The sequence below is a fragment of the Scaptodrosophila lebanonensis genome, unplaced genomic scaffold (genome assembly GCF_003285725.1).
Source record: "Scaptodrosophila lebanonensis strain 11010-0011.00,11010-0021.00 unplaced genomic scaffold, SlebRS2 tig00000089-arrow-pilon, whole genome shotgun sequence".
NCBI lineage: Eukaryota > Metazoa > Arthropoda > Insecta > Diptera > Drosophilidae > Scaptodrosophila > Scaptodrosophila lebanonensis.
The window spans coordinates 4,045,332-4,068,417 of NW_022060565.1; the positions used below are offsets into that span (position 1 = coordinate 4,045,332).

The 23,086-nt window shown below is 42.9% G+C and overlaps 4 protein-coding genes across 4 annotated transcripts in view; 1 reads left to right on the plus strand and 3 right to left on the minus strand.

The window, feature by feature from the left end:
- LOC115626698 (flotillin-2) overlaps positions 1 to 23,086 on the plus strand; it is a 131,762-nt gene that overhangs the window by 104,269 nt on the left and 4,407 nt on the right. Inside the window, exons 3-5 of the mRNA XM_030522126.1 lie at positions 16,542 to 16,729; positions 18,667 to 18,705; positions 20,008 to 20,116. Coding sequence (XP_030377986.1) covers positions 16,542 to 16,729; positions 18,667 to 18,705; positions 20,008 to 20,116 — 336 coding nt within the window. The remainder of the gene's footprint in view (positions 1 to 16,541; positions 16,730 to 18,666; positions 18,706 to 20,007; positions 20,117 to 23,086) is intronic.
- LOC115626692 (glucose dehydrogenase [FAD, quinone]-like) lies at positions 3,200 to 5,185 on the minus strand. The gene has a single exon (XM_030522119.1). It carries the CDS (start codon positions 5,160 to 5,162, stop codon positions 3,258 to 3,260), a length of 1,905 nt encoding a protein of 634 aa, XP_030377979.1. The 5' UTR covers positions 5,163 to 5,185; the 3' UTR covers positions 3,200 to 3,257.
- On the minus strand, positions 9,720 to 14,590 carry LOC115626694 (glucose dehydrogenase [FAD, quinone]-like). Its single transcript, XM_030522121.1, has 3 exons — positions 14,463 to 14,590; positions 11,426 to 11,965; positions 9,720 to 11,369 (listed from the first exon to the last, which is right to left on the minus strand). The coding sequence occupies exons 2-3, from the start codon at positions 11,805 to 11,807 to the stop codon at positions 9,871 to 9,873; spliced, it is 1,881 nt and encodes a 626-aa protein (XP_030377981.1). The 5' UTR covers positions 11,808 to 11,965; positions 14,463 to 14,590; the 3' UTR covers positions 9,720 to 9,870.
- On the minus strand, positions 21,380 to 22,694 carry LOC115626699. Its single transcript, XM_030522128.1, has one exon. It carries the CDS (start codon positions 22,484 to 22,486, stop codon positions 21,461 to 21,463), a length of 1,026 nt encoding a protein of 341 aa, XP_030377988.1. The 5' UTR covers positions 22,487 to 22,694; the 3' UTR covers positions 21,380 to 21,460.

Genomic DNA, 23,086 nt, shown 5'->3' on the forward strand with positions numbered 1-23,086 from the left:
GGCAATCAAATTGGTGACGGGAAACAGATTGATACCAGCACTGAGATCTGCATCAAAATCGAGTAATTGAGACCCATTTGAGACTATCAGTCTGCATGGTGGTTGCAATTAGGACTCACCCGAAGGGTCGCTGAATGGTGGCGATGGCTCGCTGCTGGCAGCTGGCGCCGGAGCTGGTTCGGGCGCCGTCTCCTGCGCCGAGGCGGCGAAAAAGAAGTCCTGGGGCATGGCACTATTTGGTGGCAGCTGCGCCAGCGCAATGAGCAACAGTTGTAGGATTGGGAGCTGTATGCAACGCGTCATTTTGCTAGCAGTCGACGGCGCGTACTGAGGCGACGCCGTGAAAAGTTTCGAAAAACTCTAAGACGCCAAGCATTGGAGCAGTGGAGCGGAGTGGCACGGGGCCGAGCGACGGCATATTCAGTGGCAAATTGCTGCCGCAAACTTGTCAAACCCGTAAGCGGCGTTGCCTTTGCCATTTGGTTCAGCGGTCTCCGATCGCGTATCGAGCGAATAAATTACACAAAAGACAAAAACAAAACATAATAATAATAATAAACAAAGGTGAATTGCAAACCTCTGAGTCAAAGCGGCCCCTGGGACGGACGGGCTAATGCACCCTGGGTCACAGAAGGAAATTAATAATTAATTTTATGGCATTGCTCATTTTACAACTTGAGCCATGTACCCCATTTAGAGGTTGAAGTTTTTTTAATTTATCCAAAAATTCAATCCAAATCCACTTTATTGCCATTTTAGGTATAGCATAATTTTTCCCTCATAATTTTTCTCTCATAAAAGGTCTTTTCGTTCCACTGAATGCATTTTTTTTTTGTCACTCAGAAAATACCCCATCTAGAGGTTGAAGTTTTTTAATTTATCCAAAAACTCAATCCAAATCCACTTTGTTGCCATTTTAGCATAATTTGTCCCTCATAAAAGGTCTCTTTGTTCCACTGAATGCATTTTTTTGTTGTCACTCAGAAAATGTTTTAATGATAACCACTTGGTGCGAGATCTGGCTGATCTGGTGGATGCATTAATCAAGCTCCCGGAGGGAATATTTTGTATTGGCCAGTTCTGGTCGCTTCTTGGCAATCGCTTGCTTCAATTCAAACTCTTGACAGTAGAGGTTCGAATCGAGTGTTTGGCACTGGAGTATGGGATCTACCAAATGCACTCCGTTTAAGAAATGGGTCGATTTCATTCCGTTTCCCCAACGATTCGCAGATGGAAACTCGTTCCAATATCCACCCAGCCTTTTGTGGTTTATGTTAAGCTCTGCAACGATGCTTCTGCTACTGACATTTTATATCCACGATCTTAGCGCAATTTTCGAAAACGGGTCTACCTATGAGAAGTCCGTCTTTCACGTTGAAATGCTTGGAATGGAATCGTCAAAACCAAAACTGGGCATAAGACAGTATCGGGGCCATAAACAAGAAGTATTGAAAAATTTAAAAAAGATTTTTCCCATTGGGCAGCCATGTTTAATACAATTTATAGAACTGACCGAAGAATCCCACACTTCCAATGAGCTCAAGCATAAATTAATACTTTGCGAACTTTGCGAATATTTCAGTTGACTAAGTTGGATTTCTCTCTCCCAAGCCCAATATATATTGAAAAGTATATACTTTTCTTTATTTGCTGCAAATAAACTTAAATACAAAATGTATTTGCTTATAAGCCGTGTCAGTTTATTAAAAAAAATAATTGCTTACCTTTATATTTCGAAATCAGAAAATTATTATAAAATACTCCTTTTTTCAAACGCCTTAAGAATACAGGAGACCTTTAACTTTTGTAGCCTACTTTTTAAAGGTTTTCTGCTCATACGCATATGTGAATTCTTTAATAATAATTATTTCAGTGCCCATTCAAATTCGATTTGTGCCTTAAATTCCAAAAAATTTCCCATAAATTAATTTATTGAGCAAACAAAAATGAAATTGTTGCATTTACACCCATTTTAAAAACGGGAATTCCCACAAACACATTCATTGATACAACGATTTGTTTTGCTAGTAAGAAAATAACATTAAAAACAAACATCTTTGAATAAATTACTGCTAACCTGAATATCTACATTTGTAGAAATTATTTAAGTAATCATCAAAACAATCATCTAATCAAAAAATGCATTTAATTGATTGATAAAAAAATAAATTTCTCTCCTAAAGTTCTGAAATAATAATATGTTGTTTTTTTGACGAAATTATTCAAATAAATAAACATCAGTTTATATTATTCGTTTTTTTTCTCTTTCGTTTATCTTTTTTTCCCCTACGTAGGAAAATTATTAAATTGTATGATAACTTAGACAATTTTTAATAATGTTTCTGGCATTTCGAAATCACTTCGGGGTAGTTGTATTCCTGCTAGCTCGTTGAGCTATGTTAGGCCCCAATATTATTATTGGTAGCTAAGGATTTTGTTAACTGTAGTTTTATTTTTAGTTGTTTACAAAACACCTACACTGTGATATGAAACCTGTCTATCAAATAGTGGGTTATGAAGTTGGTTAATAAATGTAAAATTTCTCTCCTACGTTTTTCGATTAAAAGCGCCATTATTCTGATGTGATTATTGCTCATAAGTAGCTAATGATTTGCTTGCTTTAGTTTAATTTTATATCGTTTATATTGATCGATTTCAATTGATTATTCAAATTGAGAGAGAGAGTTCCTTTCTTTATTTGGGCTTCAACAAAACTAATCATATTCTTTTGAATTGTCAGAAAATAAATTCAAACGCTGTTTAAGTAAACAATTGGGGGCCCAACAAGTCTCATTTTCAACGAGGAGTGCTAGGCTTGTAAAACATTAAACTGGGAAATAAATTTTGAAATTATATTTATTTTGTTGTTGCATGATTTGAGCAGAGTGTTGAAATCGTTTATGTGACTGATAATTGGCAATTGGCCAATAAATCGCATTGCTGGCCCAGTGTGCAACAGAGTGGGTCTAAGTGGTGGCGTCTCGTTCTGCTGACAAGGCACGTCCGCCAATTCCCAAGTACCGCCAACTGCCTCAACATTCATGTTGAACTTTGTTAACCGCCGCCAATCTGCCATTAATTATTGCCATCAATGTCGAAGTCGCTGACGAGACGATGCCGCTGCTCAGCCATTTGTTGTAATTGCTGCTGCGGGCGAACAATATGCGTTCTATTTCCCACACCTGAACTGAACCATGGATTGAAACAAGGCAATGTTTTATATTTTTGCTTAAGTACAAGTAATTCTACATTTATTGCTAATGCCAGCCGCCGTCTGAAAAGTGCCGCCAGTCCTCCTTGATAATGTCCGCGCCGCGCTCCGCGACCATGAGAACGGGCGCATTAGTGTTGCCCGTGGGTATGGTGGGCATGATGCTGGCATCGATGACGCGCAGGTTGCGAATGCCACGGACACGCAGACGCGGATCGACAACGCCAGAGGGGTCGCTGTTGGGCGCCATTTTGCAAGTGCCTACCGGATGGTAGATGGTCTGGGAGTAGAAACGTGCCAGACACTCCCAGAAGGCGTCACTCAAGTACTCCACCTCGGGGCAGTTGCGCCACTCATAGATGTTCAGTGTGGCATTCAGGCGCTGCATGACGGGCGTCAGGGTGAGGCGATGGGCAAACTTAAGGCCCTCCACCATAACGGCCATGTCCAGTGGATGGTCGTAGTAGTTGGCATGTATGAGTGGATGAGTGCGCGGATCGCTCGAGATGAGCTGCAGATAGCCACGAGAACGCGGCCGCATCAGCAGCGGCGCAACCACAAAAGAGTCCCTATAGAGCATTGGCTCGAAGGAGTCGGCATAGTTTTCCAATGTAATAGCGGCACCTCGACGGCCCACCATGCCGCCGTCAGCGCCATAGCCATAGCTGCCCAGGAAGATCTGGACGTCGGGCCAGTCGAGTGCTGGATCTTGATACTTGGTGCTCACAAAGCCCATCACCTCGCTGACGGGGCTCGCATAAAAGAAACTATCAGTGCCCCTCACAAACGCCTCCACGGACTCGATATTGAGCAGCTCCGGCACAATGAAGGACAAGTGCTTGCCAGGGGTGCCGCTGTCGAAAGTGTAGTGGGCGCCAGATGTGGATATGTGATCCTGCAGGTTGCCACCTACTCCCGGCAGATGCTGCAGCACCTCAATCCCCAGCGGCTGCAGTTGCTCGCGCGGCCCCACGCCGCTCAACATCAGCAACTGTGGACTGGCGAGCGCGCCCGCCGCCAGCACAACCTCCCGCGTCGCTCGCACTTTATACTTAACCAGGCCGTATTCGAAGGCGACACCCACAGCGCGCCGACTGCGTGCATCGATGAGCACGCGCTCCACAAAGGCCTTCAGAACAATGTCCAGATTCGGACGCTGCCAGCTGCGTCGGATGTAGCCCTTGTTGGCACTGCACCGCAGTCCCTCGCGCAACGTCCCATGCGGTGGCGCAAATCCCGTCTGGGTGCGTCCATTAAAATCGCCATCTGGATGCACAACATCCAATGCTCTGGCCGCCTCCATGTAGATGTCGCGCAACGGCGAAGCGAAGCGGTAGTTCTCAACGCTAATGGGGCCACCGTGGCCATGGTAGGGGCTGCGCTCGTAGCCAGGAACTCGCATATCCTCCAATTTGCGAAAATAATGCAGCACGTTGTCGTAATGCCAACCGGGATTGCCCAGCGCCGCCCAATGGTCGTAGTCGCGTCGATTGCCGCGTATATACATCATGGCATTGATGGAGCTGCAGCCGCCGAGCACTTTGCCGCGCGGCCAAAAGCACCGCTGATCCTCCATGGCCAGGCAGTAACGATTTGAAGGTTCAACCGAGTACTTCCAATCCCAGGGACTGCGTTGAAATACTGGATACATTTGCGGCAAATCCATGAGTACTGGCTCATCGCCGCCAGCCTCCAAAAGCAGCACGCTCCACTGGGGATTCTCGGAGAGGCGGGCTGCCAGCACACAGCCAGCGCTGCCACCGCCCACAACCACGAAGTCATAGCTGTCCCGCAACTGCTCAATGTGTATGGTCCGTACTCGATGTGCCTCGTCCACAATATCCGGCCGCCTCTCCATAATCCCAATGTTCAGCTGCAACAGCATATAGGCCGACGGAGCGATGGTAAACAAAAATCGCCACATGGTGACGAGCGTATCGATGGCTGTCATCGCGCCTTAATTGCCGCTCCACTCAACAGTCCAAACACTGACTGAGCGCACTCGGTGCTGCTTCCAGTGGCCAATGGTCAGCATTCGCCAAAACTGCAGTCCAAGAATTGCTGAGTCGGCACTTTTTTGCCCAACACCCCCCGCCGCCCGGCCAAAAGTGAGGCAATAGTGTTAACCTAACCGAGCCAGACAATTACAGTGCAATGACTTCCCTCACCACGCACAGTGGGTCATTGCAATGACAAAGTGAAGTACTATAAATTAAAAAACCCACAAAAAGCAGTGCATGTACATATGTATAATATTATTATTCAAACTATTTTCATATGGGATCAGCAGCACATAATAACTTGATTATATAATTTTTTTGTCCATTTTATAGAAAAAATGTATAAATATCATTTAATGGTTCAAATTTGAAAAGGAAAGCTGCTTAAAATGTGACGACAGTTTTTAATAGGTTTTTCAAGAGCTAAATAAAAGTAAATTCTTTCTATTATTCAAGAAATATAGTATAAAACATGACGATCGAATTTTCAAAACCCCACCAAAAAATTGCATAAAAAAATTATAAATAAATCTCTTTTTTTTTAATACATTGGAAAATTTAAACGGATAAATGGAAAAGAATGCATTTTATGACAAAAAAAACCTAAAATTGTTTAGATGTGATCGTATATTTTAAAAGAAAACTTTAACTTGTTAGCTCTAATACAATTTATTATAAATATTAAGAAATTATGTTATTTTTATGAAGTTGGAACGAAGTTTTATGTTCTTGAAACAGTTTTAGCAAATCTGTAAATATTAAAAGCTGCCGATACGATCAAAGTTGTGGGCTTTTTAGGTTCTACTCGTCTTATTTAAAATTTTTCTGATTTTAATATTATTCTCAACCAAATGGGGTTCGACCCAGTGTGCAACGCTTTTTTTCCATATCAACGCAATGAAGCAATGAAAACATAAGTGACGAGCTTTAATTCTGGCACGCTTATGTAAATACCCTCGCTATTAAAAATACCACATGTCTTTTTTTTTTTTTTAAATTTTTATATAAGAAAACAAATCAACAACAATTTAATTGTAAATAAACGCTTCTCTGGTACGACGTTTCATGGCTTTATTATTTCAGTTACTTGTGCACTTTTTCCATGCGTCGTGAAAATGTCTGCTCATTAAATTATAAAGTATATTACAAACTGTTCTCTTGTGCTCACAATTTTGAAAATGAGCAAAAATAGGCTTAGTACTAAACAGAGCTACTTAATTAGTACAGGTAGAGAACCACACCTATAGTTCCCACATAAATAAAACTAGTTCAATACCAAAGTGATAATGCCCTGATATTTATGGGTATGTACAAGAATGGTGGCACGGTTAGTCGGGTCCAGTGCTTACGTAATAGGTTTCATGTTAACACGATCGGCTATAATCATGCGCGCGCCATTCTCGGCAATCATTAGCGTGGGGGCATTTGTGTTTCCCGCCGTGATTTCGGGCATGACGCTGGCGTCCACCACGCGCAGTCCATTGATGCCACGGACACGCAGACGGGCATCGACCACGCCTGCTGCCTCGCCAGGGGCGCCCATGCGACAGGTGCCCACCGGATGCCAGGCGCTAACAAAGAAATGGCGTATATAGCACAGCCAGTAGTCATCAGAATCGACGGTGAGCGGATCGCAGGCGGGCAGAGGTGGTCGCCACAGCTGGAGACCGCAGCGGCGAAACGGGCGCGTTCTAGTCATGCGCTGCATGTAGCGCACAAAGCGCAAGAGGACTGCCTGATCCTCGGCATGGGCGCCAAAGTTGTTGAGAATAAGCGGTGGAGCGGCGGGATCGGCTGTGCGCAGCCGCACTTGGCCGCGAGAGCGCGGCAGGAGCAGCGAGCCCATTACTTGCAACATATCCGAAGACTGCAGCGCTGCCTGCAAGGCTGCCACCACTTCCTGTCGAAAGCCGAGATACCCAAAGGAGCCAGCGGAGCCACGTGGCAGCAGCGTGTGGGCCACCAGATGCAGATCTGGCCGTGTGCCCGACTTGCCCGTATCCTGTGGCTGGCTCGAGTTAAGGAAGCCCATCAGAGAAAAGCCATCGGACAGTGGTCCGCTCTGCTGCTGCAGCAGATACTCGGCCACGGAAGCAGGATCGTAGGCGCTCCGAACATGGAAGGCGGAGCTGTTGACCGCACAGCGTCCACCAAACTGGAGCAGCAGTGGCAGCATGCCATGATCATGCAGATTCTCACCCACAGGCAGTTCCATCTGCACCGGCACGCCCACGTGCTGTAGATGCTGACGCGGTCCAATGCCCGATTGCAGTAGCAACTTGGGTGAGTTGATGGCGCCGGTGCTGACCACCACTTCCAGGCGCGCATGGGCGCGTAGCGTGGCATTGCCGCGTTGAGGCAGGCGGTAACGAACGCCACGGGCTCGCAAACCAGTCGTCGGATTGGCGAGGAGCACCTGCTCAGCAATGGCGCCGCGCATCACGTGCAGATTGGCGCGCTCCCGTACACCGACTCCTGCCAGATACTTGCGTCCGCTGCTGGCACGACGTCCCTGCTCAACGGTCACCGGGACGGCATGCGTGTAGCCAAAGCTGGTGCCGCTGGTTAAGGGCTGGCGCACACGCGGCACGCCCAGCTCGGCCGTAGCCGCGTACATCAGTTCCGTAAGCTGTTGCTCCAGCGGCTGCGGACGAAAGTAGCTCAAGCGGAGCTTATCCGTCAGCAAGCGCCGGTAAAGCAAGTGTACCTCTGGCCAGCCCCAGCCTACAAGGCCCAGCTGCTGGCGCCAATGTTGAAAGTCCGCGGCACTACCAGGCAAGAAGAAGTTGCCATTGATGGCGCCTGTACCGCCCAGCATGCGACCATGCGGCCAAGAGCAGCCACGACCCTCCTCCATTGCCTGGCAGCACTGCGGATTCTGCTCGCCCTCATGCAACCACATAAAGCGGCTGTCATGGTGTAGCGTGGGACTCAAGTTGAACATCTCCGACTCGAGCGGCGGCACCTGGCCCGCCTCCAGCAGCAGCACCGTCACATTGGGCTGCTCACTGAGGCGGCTGGCGACTATGGAGCCCGCCGAACCGCCGCCCGCCACAATATAGTCGTAGGTCAGGTCCTGCAGCTGCTCGACACTATTGGCGGCGTCGGCGTGGTCAGCGGGCCAGGCACCGCTGTCGGTAAGCGCGCACTTGGCTGCTTGCAGCGCTGCCGCCACATTATCGATGAGCGAGTCCCCCACGCCAGCACTGGTCGCGCTGCAGAATTCTTCAGCTGCGACGTCGGCTGCGGGCAGCAACAGCCCTATCAACAGCCACAACAGAGGCAGCGCTGTAAGTAATAATGAAAAGAGGCAATAAAAAATGTTGAGTTTGGTTCGCAGCACGACTAATTTACCCAGTGATGGTTTGTGTCCACGCTTTGTCAACTTCTCACTGTACATCACGTTGCTATCGCTGCTCTGGAAATGAGCCAACTGCGAAACCACAATTGCGTTTTTGGCTGCTGCTCGCCGTTGAGGCCGTGTTCGGCCTCATTAATAAAAACATTGTCAAAATATCACCCGAAATTGTGATAAAAGTGAATTTATATTGCAGGCTATTCTGCCTCTTCATATTATTATTGGACGTTTTGGGCTTGTTATATATGTATGTATGTACGCTTAAATATTTGCCGTAGTTGGAATTGCAATAATCTCTGTGCCCTCTCGCCGCTGTGCAAGTGAATGAACTCGTGCCGCTCTCCCAGTCCGCCCGCACGCACAAGGCCGCCCCAATGGGTGTCGAGAGCTTTCTATCATGTTGTCGGAGCAGCTGTGAGCTTTTAGCAGCGACACAATCTGTTAACGTGCAGTGGCAGCACTGTTAACAATATCACTGCTGTTAACATTTAACAGCTGTTTGGACAAATACCGAAATACAATTTTAAAAACGAGTAGAACGCTAAGATCGCGTAAAGCCGACTCTTGTACACCCTCTCTCCGCTACAGTTCTTCACTACTGAGCATTAAGGGAAACTATTTAGATGTCTTAATAAACAAAAATGTGTTTGGTACAAAAAGTGATCGTTCATATGGCAGATATATGATATAGGCAACCAATTATGATTATGGGGAGGTACCATTAAATTATAAATAAATAACTTAGTATAGAAAAAAATCTACTTTTCGCTGATCGCTTCTTAAGCTACATAGCTACATAGAATAATTAAAAGATAAAGATAGCAAATGGTTTGTAATAAGCTTTCTCTGCGTATGTATGTATGTATATATAACTAGCTGTTATGGACGAAAAGTTATCGGTGAACGGACGGACAACCATGCCTCTATGTGCTCTCATAGACCTCCTTCTGCCTGTTACATACATTTGGCGCCAAGAATTTCAATTAAGCCAGCCAGTCAACCCTATATGTGTAGGGTATACAAATGAAAGACTAAAATTATATTTTGCATTGTTTATAAATTAGAGTAATAAATAAATTTCCGTAAAAGTATGTCAAAAAAAAGTTGTTAAAGTACTTAACATTAAAAACATTTACATAGCTCTGGGCAGTCTAAAGACAAACAAACAAACAAACAAACAAGCAGGCAGATATTCACTCAATTATTCAGTCACAATCGCATACAAACTCTAATATGACACGCACACAAAATACAGAAGATACATATGTATATGTATATTCCCCTCAGATGGGGGCTTAAGATCAGACAAGTGTATTTTTAATCCAAAACTCCTTTATCATGTCGCTACCCTTCTCCGCGATCATGATGACCGGCGCGTTCGTATTGGCCGAGACTAGCTTCGGCATGATGCTGGCATCGATGACGCGTAAACCGCGAATGCCATAGACCCGCAGCTTAGCATCCACGACCGCATCCTTGTCCCAGTATGGTCCCATTTTGCAGGTGCCAACTGGGTGATAAATTGTGGATGTGTAGTGTCTTACCATGCACTCCCAGTAGGCGTCAGTGAAGAGGGGCACCTTCTCGCATCCTGGCCAGCGAATGGTAGATAGGCGTGAGCCGAAACGCTGCATGGCCTTGGTGCGTGAGAGGGCCACTGCGATTTTCACACCCTCAATTAGGGTCTTCATGTCGAATTCGTCGGCCAGATAGTTGGGGAAGATGTACGGGTAGTCGAAAGGGTTGCCGCTACGCAGCTTAATACTGCCTACACTGCGGGGTCGGAGCAGCATAGGAATGATGCTCCACGCATCACGGTTGTTTATCTTTTCGAAGACAGAGCGATAGAAGGAATCGGTTAGGCCATGTGCCTTGCGCAGTTGCGAACCACCATCCGAGTTCGTAGAACCAGACACGAAGTGGAACTCGATGTCCGGCCAGTCCATAGAGCTATTGGCGTATTTGGTGTTCACGTATGCCAAGCCTTCGACGCCGCCAAGAATTGTGAGTGGACCCTGGCCAAAAACCGCATATTGAAGTACCGTGGACATGGTGTGGAAACGGTTTTCGACAATGGACACCGGTTGGTTGACCAGAAACGTTAAGCCACCCAGTCCAATGTGGTCTTGAAGGTTCTCGCCCACACTTAGCTCTTTGATTACCGGTATACGGTGCTTGGCAAGCTCCTTACGTGGTCCCACGCCGCTCAGCATCAACAGCTGAGGACTGTTGACGGAGCCACCCGACAAAATCACCTCCTTAGTGGCCCGAACATGATACATTTTCTGCTCCTTGACAAACTCCACGCCAAAGGCTAGTTTGGTCACCGGATCTATCATAATACGCGTCACGTGCGAGTTCATAGAGATGTGTAGATTGGGTCGCAGACGTGCCGGTCGCAGGAATGCCTTTGATGTGGAGCAGCGTGAACCACGCCGTGTGGTGCCCTGAGCGATCATGAAGCCCGTCATTTTTTCGCCGTTTAAATCACGGTTGTCGTAGCCCATCTCGACACCGGCCTCTACAAAGCTGGCCGCCAGCGGGGTATGGTAGGGTGCTTCGCCCACCGTCAGATATCCCCCGGTAGCATGGTATGGAGTGCTAGCCAGATATGGATTCGTGTTATCCTCCGACTTCTTAAAGTAGTAGAGTGCATCGCGATATGACCAGGACGGGTTGCCCATGGCTTCCCAATTGTCGTAGTCGATTTTTGATCCCCGCAGGTAAAGCATGTAGTTCAGGACAGAGCTGCCGCCGAGCACTTTGCCACGTGGCCAATTGCAGCGCCCGCTCTGCATGGCTACGGTGGAAGCGATAGTTAGATTATAATATCATAATTAAATGATTTATCCTTACCTAAACAGGCTGTGCCCGAAGGTTCCGTCTTGTATTGCCAGTCAATCTTGGATAGCTGTAAATAGCCCGCCATGAGGGGCACATCCGTCAGTTCTGTCTCATCACCGCCCGCCTCCAGTAGCAATACGTTCCAATTTTCCACTTCTGTTAGTCGATTGGCCACTACGGCTCCCGCCGACCCGGCTCCTATCACAATAAAATCGTAGTGATCCAGTAATTCGTCACTGCTCAGATCGCTTAATTTGGACTCGGGATCCATGATCTCCTCATATTGAAAATAGGCCACGGCGGCCATTAGCATGGGTATGAACCAGCTGTTGCTAGTCGCGGCCGTTACCGCACCCCCAATAGCCGAAGCGGCGCCCACAATGGCCGAGCTCATGGTGTCTGGATGGGGGTCTCCCTGTTTCCGTTTGTTTCTGTGTCTGTATCGATGTCGGCGTCGTGCGGCAATGCGATCAAGTGGGTCGTAACGCTTCCAGTTATAACAATATCTGTCGCCGGTTGCACGCAGATCGTTGATCGAAACGTAAAACGTGTCTGCAATTGAAAATATTGGCGGCGTTCGGTTAGTGGAGTGACATGAAAAGTCGTGTACGCCATTTCGAATTTTAACCGAATCAGATGTACCATATAAAGTTTGAACATATTTATTTCGTTTATACGAAAGTTTGGGATTCATGAATTATTCTAAACCAAATTGTGTAGGGCGATACTGATTAAGATCAGAGATCATCAATGGACAGGCACATTTTAGTAAATATTTGAGATTGTTTGAAAGGTTATTAAAATTGATATATTAATATTTCAACAGAATATTTCTACATAAATTAAAATGTAACAAAGTTGCTGAAGAAGTAAAAATAAAATAACCCTACTTCACTTTGAGGAGAAAACCAAAATTAATTACCTTCTTGGCAGAGTTTTAAGCTCTAGAGATGGGAATTAAATAAATTGATCTTGATTGGGAAATTGAAACCGGAAAAACAGGACCACATAATCAATACTCTATGAATTAGTGGGAAATAGAAGGTAACAATTCGAATTAGGATGACGCACGATTTTGCTTTATTGAAGTAAGTTTTAGGTTAAAAATAACAACGAAAAAAAACTCATTTGGAAATAATATTTCTTGGGCAGACTCTAAAGCTTTATCGATATGGAACAAGTAAAAATTAAGAAAAATTAATTTTGAAATATCGAATTTTTGAAAATGTGCTTTTATTATAGTATAATATAGAATAGGCAAACGATTAAGGAATGAAAAAAAGAAAGAAGTAAGTAATATGTAGCAAAGGCCTTAAGGAGCGCAACAACAAATTTGTTTAATGCAATATATAAAAACATATTAATAGCGTCATAGCGAGTGTCTAAAATTGTCGGATCGCTGGAGATAATAATCGGGCTCATGAATTTGGAGCTCAGTATAAACGTTCACGCACACTCACACACTTTTCACACTTAAAATTTCAATCACGAATTCTGTCAATTTCGTAACTTGGTCGCTTGTCGCCAGCGCGGCTTCCTCTTCTTTTCTCTCTTTTATTTTATTTTATTTTCTTTTATTTTGTGTTTTTGGCGTTTTTGTGAAATTTATTTCTTTTGTTGCTACTGCGCACTGCACGTGGTCAACACTAGAGTTTTGGTGGGGCTCTCCCCAGCGGAGGGGGTTTGGTGGCTAGGTAAGGGTCAGTATCGAATCGCCCACATACATACATATGTATGTATATATGTATGTATGTGTTTATGCACATTACTCGATTGGCCGCTGCTGAAAAGTGAAATCTTCTCTTGATTATCAAACTGAGGCCGCCTGACTCTTTGACTTGTTGTTTACAACCCTCCCCGTTACCCACCGCCTCGCCACCACCACCCAAACAACAATGGTGGCGCATTTCTCCAGCTGCCACTTAACTGCTATGCTCTGCGGGCTGCATGCAACAATTGCAAACGCTTGTTGAAAACTGGCTAACCAGTTTCCCAGCCTTTGCCAATGCCCGCTGGATGGAACCGACTGGCACGACGCCCTGAGTGTGGATTGTTGGCTGATGATTGTTTAGCCTAGCCTAGCCTAGCCTAGCCTAGCCTAGCCTAGCCTAGCCTAGCACAGGCCAGCCAAACCAAGTCGAGTTGGAGTGAGCGGCTCTTTTAGTCAGTTGCGAGTCGAGTTTGTCAAAACATTTCCTGCCTTTGCCTTTTTGCATAATCTCCGCTGGAAGCTGCAAACTGCAATTGCAACAAACTTGCTATTGTTGTTGTTATTATTTTTGTTGTTGCGTTCAGAGTTACTGCTATTTGAAACTGGTTGCCACGGCCGCACCACCACCGCAGCACCACACCACCACACTACCTCATTATTGAGTCTTCAGTTTTGGGTTGAATGTGCGCTCGCGCTTCAAGTTCAAGGTGCAGTCTTAGTTAGTCAGTTGCGTGTTCTTCTAGCGTGATTAGCCACTTCTATCATTAAATAAAATCTACCCAGCACACCCCCCCGTGTACACGAACCCAAAACTTAACATCCCACAGATCCAAAGTGTTGGTTTTAACAAGCGGCTTGGTTTGTTAACAAATACGTTCGAATGTTAAACACTTCAATAAACATGACTCTGAGCAACAACAACAACAACAACAGCGTCTACAAAAAGCGCTAAAGAGAAATGCATAACAGCCGCAACAACAACAACAACAACAGCTACAATGTATTATGAATCACTTTCGTTGACTGAGCACCGGCCGAGCACCGTTAACTGTAAACGTAGAAAGCTTCTGCGACAGCGTAGGCGTTTGGGCAAAAAGGCCGCTGCTAGCGTCTGCGTCGACGTCGACGTCGACGTCGACGGCGCTGTCGCGCATGCGTGTCGTTAAGAATTTTTGTGCGTTCTGCTTACATTTCTGCCGTTGCTGTTGTTGTTATTGGCTTTGATTTCTTTTTACTGTGTACTCGACACTACCGTTGGCACACTTTTTCTGAATTGTTGTCGTTTAATTCAGCTTATTAGTTTTTGTTGTTTATTTTTTATTTTATTTCATTACTCACTTCGCTCTTAGAACACAATTAACAGCTAAGATTTAAGCTGTCTTCCCAGGCTACACGTTTTATTTGTACATTCGCTTCAGAGCCTTTCCAACTGCTGCTTACTGCAACTCTTTTTCTTGTTGTTGTGCGCTTCGTTTTGCTTCTTTTATTTCTTTTACAACTTTCTTTCTGTGCTGTGCAGCCGCACGCTGCGACGTTCGTTAACAAACTGAGTAGCCAGCAGCCAGAGACCAGTAAGAAATGGTTGCCGCTTGGCAGAAAGACAGGCGAGAGTAACGACGGGAGCAGAAGGAGCGGAAGCGCTGTGGATAACCATAGATAGTTCAGGTTACTCCATGTGTGCGGCCCCACGCTCATTACCAAATAACAGATGCGAGAGAATTTGGTTCCCTGGAAAAACTATGTACACATATAACGGTGCTTTTAAGCACTATTCACAAATTAGTTGGATATTTAATTTTAAATGTTTTTCCAATTTAATTCAGAACCAAATAATTCATCAAAGCTTCACTCTCAAATCTCAAACCATTTGAAGGTGGACAATTATATGCAAGAATTTCTCTATTTGTGGACATAATTATTTCACAATATTTCTTTCGTTATTATTTCGCCTTAGGAAACACAATCTTAAGAATTTGAAATATTTTATGATCTGAATTCGAATTAATTGTGCTCTTAAAAAATGTACCTAACTACAACTTATGCTATATGAGAGGAAATCACAAAAGAAGAAATGTACAAAATAAATCAAAATAGTGATTAACTACTTTTTTATTCCTACATAATGAAACCTTTTTTTTTATAATTTGTGACATGAGCTTGTGACGTATGCAGAGAGCGAATTGAAAATGTGTAACCATGTTCGAACTCTACCTAAAACGTAATGCGAAGGCTTTTTTACTCGTTCTTTAGTTTCTTACGCTCTCACTGCGTAAATGTCAGCTGACAGCACACAACCCACCGCCCCCTCCGGCCCCTGGCTCGACCTGCAACTTAGGGCTCAGCTGTGCCTGAGTAAAAGCCCAGTCTGCCCTTTGACTTGGTTGTGATTGCAATTGGCTGCAAGCTACCATTGCTGGAGGCATTGGTTTCCTGTTTGCCAGCTGCGCTTCTCATGCCAACACTCTTTAAGTTTTATGATTTGTGTTGCGCCTTTGACGTGTTTGCCGGCACGTACACAAACGACACACAAATACAAAAGCACTTACATCCATATGCATGAACATATTCATATGCGGGGGCTGGCTGATAAGTAATCGGTGTAAGAGTGGAAATCAATTGATTTCCCAACTTATTTCCTTTTCGGACGCAGCCTCTCTTCATTTGAGTGCAATTTCTTTCAAGCAAGCCATAGGAGACACAAATTCAGGAGAATAATGCGGATGGAGAAGCAATTTAAAAAGCGATCTTAAAATTTTTTAAATACGGCTCTTTTTCTTAAAATTCACTTCCAAAAATTGTTGTGAAAAACTGTCGCTGTTGCTTTGTATCTGATAGACCCTTCTGTGGTTTTGACTCTCGATAAAGTGGTATGATAAGGGATCCAAGTTAAACATTCCTTCAAAGCTGCGCAACATCTATCTAGAAGTCAGCTTTATAATATCCAAACCCATTTCTAAAATATTTTCCACTCATTTATGGATGTCAAATTCAAAATGTAATCAACAATACATATTTATTAGTCCAATATTTAAGACAGTCCCCATAAGTTAGTTTTTGATCTTGTCATTGGATTTAGTTAAAGTTTTAAAACACAAATCCTATGATGGTACGATTCTTTAATTTATTAATATTATGTTACTATTTTGTCTGGTCACACTGGTGCATTATATCAGCAATTAGCTGGTGGATAGTGCTTAACATAATGAGGCCGATTTAGTATCAACCAGCCCTCGTATTTACAGTTGAGGCGGCAGCGAAATGCTTTCACTCTTACCGTTTGAAACGAACTTTGTGCCAAAAGTGCGTGGCGTGTGGTCTTCTTTAGGCCGCCAAAGCGCACATGACGTCGCTCGTACGCACCACACTCACTCACTCTCTCTCTCTCTCTCTCTCTCTCTCCCTATCTCTCTATTGCAGGTGGTTGCTGCGGCTCCACAAAGAAGCGAACCATTGTCGGTGGCTGGGCATGGGCCTGGTGGCTGGTCACAGATGTCCAGAGACTGTCCTTGAACGTGATGACCCTTAACCCCATGTGCGAGAATGTGGAGACGGCCCAAGGTGTACCGCTAACGGTAACTGGCGTTGCTCAGTGCAAGATCATGAAGGTATGTGGATACTATAGATACTATATAGTACACATATAAACTATTATGCCCGTTTGCCGCCCCTGTAAATTCATTTGACATATTATTTAGCAACTTTTGTGCACCTTCCTCAGTAACATTTGAAATTAAAGGCTTGTTTTATTCCGCGCTAATCTTTTAAACCACCAGCCAGATTTTCATTTCGCCCTATCCTTACATACGTATATAGAAGTAATTTAACTTCCAGTTCCATAGAACAACGTTTTTCCGTTCAAGTCCCATTATGCACAGTTTTGAATCCTCCCCCTAACAAGTACATTATTCAATTAATCATATGCATAAATATATAATAACCTCTACCTTTTATAGCCTTCAAAATTTTAGCATGCAAATACATACTTAGCGTAAAATGTTGGTAGTCGATAGAAAATTGATTAAAATTTGCTTTCAACTGTATACATATATAAGTATTATCTTTTTTCTATTCTTACGATTGTGACCTTTTAATTTATTTGTAAAATTTCCAATTCATTTAATTACTTTTTTAAAAAACAAACATGATTATAAAATTATTTAGCCTTGCAAGCGCCTTAGGTCTACCAAATCAAAAGTAAGTTAAGTTCTTTTTTGCCAAAAAAAAAGAAAAAAAAAAAACAAAATGCCACTCAATGTAATGTGCCCGGCCTGCTTTTATGATTTGATATTAGACACTGAGCACTATACCCTTTACATATATATATAATTGGTCGCATACTAGTATATAGTATACCCGGAGAACCTGTCTGAACGCTTTCGCACAGCACGCACCTGAATGTGATTTGTATGCAAAAATATCACCCCTTTTTCTGTTATGCAAAGCATTCGTTAGAGAAACTCTCTTTGAGTTACTAAGAGATGCTACTACCATTCTTTCGTACTCTTAAACGTTTATATTCGATTCTTATTTTTTGCACTCGTACGATAAACAAAGCAATTCAAACAGCTGGTGAACATTTCATAAAAGAAAATCTTTTAGATGAACCGAATCACTCCCCAATTGTGGAGTTGAAACAGCCACAAAAAAATTAAATAATTTATGGATGAGAGACGATGATATTAATACTATTTAGACGGGAAAATATACGATATATAATAAACTATTGTGTGTACTTATATGTCCCAGAAACTTCTATTTAAAGCGAAGGGGGGTTTTGATAGGAGTTTTGGTTTTATTTTTTATTTGTCACTAGCTGTTATTTTTTTTAATTTTACAATGTCCAAAATTATTCAACTAACAAGTTTGGCTAAATGTTGTATGGAGAATGGAATTTGCTGTCGAATCGAAGCAGGAACTGAAGGCCATTCCAGAAAAGACTTTTTGAAAAAAGCTCTGCTGAAAAACTATCAGCAGATAACTGATAATCAGCCATCTTAGGTGCTTTTTTTTCGGACATATTCTGAAATAGTACATATGAATGGACTTATTAGGAATTGACAGAGCACTCTTTTTTTTTTTAGAGGGAAATCGCGCGTTACCAAATGGCCTAATGAATCAGTCCATGAATCAGTGTGACTAATACTTTACGAATTTTAACATAAACCATATCTGCACACTCTTCTTAATACATCGGCTGGACTCACCGAACTATATTCCGTGCAACCATTCCATTTAAATCTACAAGTATCACAATAATGTCAATAATAAAACACAAACATTAGATAGTAAGACCAGTGATCCTCCATTCCATTTCTATTTTTTGACAAATCAATGACATGTTTTTGGAGTAAACATTTGCTTTTAATACAATGTGCAAGGGCACCTTTCCAAAAAAAAAAAAATTGCGAGAAATTTGGAACGAAAGAAAATGGGACTTCCATCAATTTAAATGCACTGGCTTTTTGAACGGCTCGTGTGTAATAACTATTATGTCTGTTTCGAATTATGTTCTTACTTAATTTTTTACAATTCATTTTTGCAGTCATCTTCGTACAAAAATAAAGATTATAATAACGACGAGGTATGTTTATTGCGTTTATATAATTTCTTTCCTTATTCTACAGTCGAATATGTTTTGCTATTTTGTGTTTGTGGTTCGTTTTTCAAAATAATTGGTTGACAACTCTTGCTTTATGTAGTCCTTAAGTAAATCATAGAAATGCCTATTTGCTTATCATTTATTTGTAAACTGTTCACCCACACATACACACACCTACACACACTCACACACATAAATACTCATACACCCCAATTCGATTTGTTGATGGCATCCGAACAAAACCAATCATACGAATACGCGTTTTACACTCATGATTTTAAGTTATTGTGGTTATCGATGAAAACATTAATTTTCTCACATATTTAAGTTCGTATGTAAGTAGTACATACATACATACTTGTATTTATTTTATCGGTTGACGTTTACTGTACATTTCGTTGCATGCGCCAACTTGTTTGTTCTTGTTCTGCTCAGTTAAACATTTTCGTTTCGAATCATGTCGTAATCTGTTTTGTCAGCACTGCTGTAATTAAGTTTTGGCACAAAAGTATATACATAGTTCACATAAAACGTCAAGCGAAAGCTCTGTTCGCTCAGCTTAACTGCAGCGTTCACTTCAGCTTCGCAAAATAGTCAGTTATCGATGAATGTATCGATCAAAGTAGATCGTACGAAGAAAGCATTGTTTACATCGAAATTTGTTGACATTTGTGTTCTACTCTTTTCTACTTTCTTTTCACCACCAACAACCACTTACCCTGCGCTCGCTCGACCGACTCAACTCAACTCAACTCATCAAACTAATCCGAACAAATTGTAAAAAACGAATCGACAAAATTTAACAAATCGCCAAACATCATTTAATTGAATTCGATTGCGCCTAAACAAATACAACTCTTTGTGTTCATACATATCTGTGTGTGTGTGTGTTTATGTGTGTGTGTGTGCGGATGTTTGTCTCTGTGTGTGTATGTGTGTGTGGCTAACTAATTCAACAACAATTACAATATCAATAATAATAATAATATCGCTATAACGGTAAAAATAATATCAATTACCAACTAACTACTCATGTGTTTGGCTATGGCTTTTGGTTTGAATCTGCTGCGCTATTCGTTCTGTGCCGTTCTGATAACTGCAACTGCTGCCTACAACTACCAAATATAACTACCGAATACAAATAACAACTAACATGATCCATCCACCCGATCACATGCACGCACACACCTCCATACACACTCTCTCCCACACACACACACACACATACACCCACACACACACACGCACACACAGATGATGAATGTTTATTATTTTCACCATCAGGCCGACGAGCTTCTGGGAACGGCCAGTGAGCAGTTTCTGGGCAAGAGCGTCAACGAGATCAAGCAGACCATTCTCCAAACACTGGAAGGTCATCTGCGCGCCATATTGGGTAAGTAATACAAAATACTTGGCTCCGCCGGCACTGTCCGAACTATCTAATTTGTTTTCTCACAAAACCCATCATTGTTGAATCAAAATTGCTTACTCTCTAACAAAAGAAATATTAATTGTAATTCTTATAAACCATCAAGTGTTACATCATCAGATTATTTTATAAAGTCAACAGGCGTATGTATGAAGAGTGCAGCAGAATACTTGAATCTTGATTGTTGATATAGATTAGATAGCGTCATCTTCAAACTTGTTGTCAATAAATTTTAATCATTGATCATTTAAAAAATATCATCCCGAAATACTTACATCAACCATTTGTGTTTTCAAAAGTCGGATAATCATCTGAAACTCTTTCAGCTTCTGACAAGCTCGTCAATAATATTCCCAACACTTTTGCCTTTATACTATTATTTGAGCTGAAAACTCCAATAAGTGAAAATATTTTCAATGGAAGACTATCCGTAAGCAGCAGGAAATAAAAAATGATTTTAAAAAACATGTGCCTGGTTTTAAGTTACCTTAAGTTACCTATTTGTAGAATTGTATTGAAAGTGTTTTAAAGTGAAAAATTTGGCCCGCAAGTGGGGAAATATTGTGTCATGAAAACAGGTCGACTGCTTAATCAAAGCGTATTCTGATTATACAGAAGAAATAGGTATTCAGGAAATGTCTGGATATATTGTACTATTCACATACACGTATTATGTGATCATATTACATTATAATCAATTCGAAGCGCCTTAAATTACTTTAAATGGAATCTTACGCATTTGATATACAATTATGTATATTGATTTCGATAGACAATTTAGAAGAGGTTTGGGATAACAGGACAGTTACAACTAGGTCCAGCTTATCATTCGTGTGCATTAAAGGGGTGCACTTGAATAAGAAATTCATTCGAATTGAAATTCACTTTTGATTGGAGGCATCTAGACATCTTTTAAATTCAAAAACACTCATTCATTTAATCCTTCAGCTATTCGAATACTTAATTTCTTTGCACTCTTTTTGAATAATTATGCTCTTTAATTAAAGGAGTGCATCCATCGAGTGAGCAGAGTCCACAGTTATTGCTTTTAAAATATATTTACTATATATTGAAATGACTTTTTTTTGATATTTTTTATTGATTTTGATGCTGCTACTTTATTTTATGTTGTGGTCGTATTTCATTCATTTTTAAAAATATTATTTTACGTTGGGCTATTTGCTGTAACCATCATAATTCTTTGTGTAACATTCGAGAACAAGAAAATTTTGAAAAACAATTCATTTGAACCGATAGAACGTCCTGATAGCACTATCAGGACGGAAAGACTGGATGAATCGTGACCCATCAGTTGCGCGTGAAACATACATTTGGTTGATCGAACATGTGAATAGTATAGTCGAGATCGTCCAGTTCGCGCTCGATGGCTATCTTTCGGTTGCGGACGCGCAAAGTGGCCGCCGATACTGGCAGACGATTGTATTCTTGAATCAGGTCGTTGTACTTGATGTGGGCCTCGTTCAGGGCCGATTCGCGTTCCTTTGCATTAAGCATTGTGTAGCCATTTGTGTCTGTCTGCACCTCTGTTGGGACTTGATGCTTCTCCTTGGGCACGGATGTTCCTGAAGCATGGTCTTTGGTTGGCATGGTTTTCTTGCTCATGCCAGACTTGATGGTGGCCTGGGACTTAACTGTTGCTCGTGAGGTGCGACTGATGCTCGATTTCAATGTTGCCGTTGACTTGAGAGTGTTAATAGAAGCCGAGCTGCGTGCACTGAGCGGTGCAGCTGCCTCTTGGCCTTCAGCTGGAGGAGCTGGGTCATTGCCGGCTTCGGCCCCGCCAGCGACTCTGCGCGACTCACGTGAGACTCTTGACGCTCGTGAAGCTTGCGAGCGCAAGGAACGTGTGTCGATGTTGTCTTTTGTTTTAGACTGGCACTTCTTGAGGGCCTTGTTGAGAAAATTGGTGTCCTTAATATCATCTGTTTGAGCCTCTGCTGCGTTTTCAGACCATCCCCCTGTCCGGCGGAACTCCTCGTCCTGCTGTTCTTGCTGCATCTGCCACTGGTGGCATTGACACGGTTGTTGCTTCATCTTTTGCAGCTTCCGGGTAGTCTGTGGGAGTCCATACGGGTAGGCTAGACCGCAGCGAGCCAAGCCCGTCTCGATGTCTGTCAGGGCCACGCGACCCTTTCGAGCCGCCGCTGCGCAGTGTGGACGCAACTTCTCCGGATAGTGTAGGACTACGGGTCGCCAGCGTGGAACGCGCAAGGCGTTCAAGGCGGCCGCAACACGAGTGTTCTTCTCATAGAAACGCACGTTCTGTTTGTTCTCTGTGAGGAAATCACGCTCGGCTCCGCGGTTCCAGGACATCTTGAGTGCCCCGTTTAATTGGGGAAGATAATAGGTATCGATCTAACAATAAACTTAAAGCTGGCGCCCCTTATGGTCGCCGCGAATGTGTGTACTTTTGGTTTCTTCGTTAGGCAAAGCTAAGATATTTTAGTTTTTATTTTGAAAAATGTTTTCCGGAATGAGTTAAGTATTTCTAACCGTGTTCTGTGCCGAGTAAGAAAACAATACTGAAACAACCCGGCTGATGAAAATACCGACTGTTCCTCGACATCTGACATTTAACAAACAGGCGACTGGGCGCGAAGACAAAGCCTACTTACTAGTACTATTATTATTTTCTAAAACCAATAACGTGCCATGTCAACTTTTATAACGATTAATGCAAGCCAGGGCTCTGGGACACTCTTTATTGCCAGATAATTTAATTAATAGACTCAGTAACAGATATGCTGAAGCTCTTACCCAGCAACCAGATCCTGCTGCTTGCCAAAGAATGGCAAGAAGGATTCAAGAAGCTTTACATACATTTGTAAAATAATGTTTCAGTTTGTAAAGAGATAAAGCTTGTGTTCAAATATATACATATATCATTGTAGCTACACATCTGATCCATTTTGA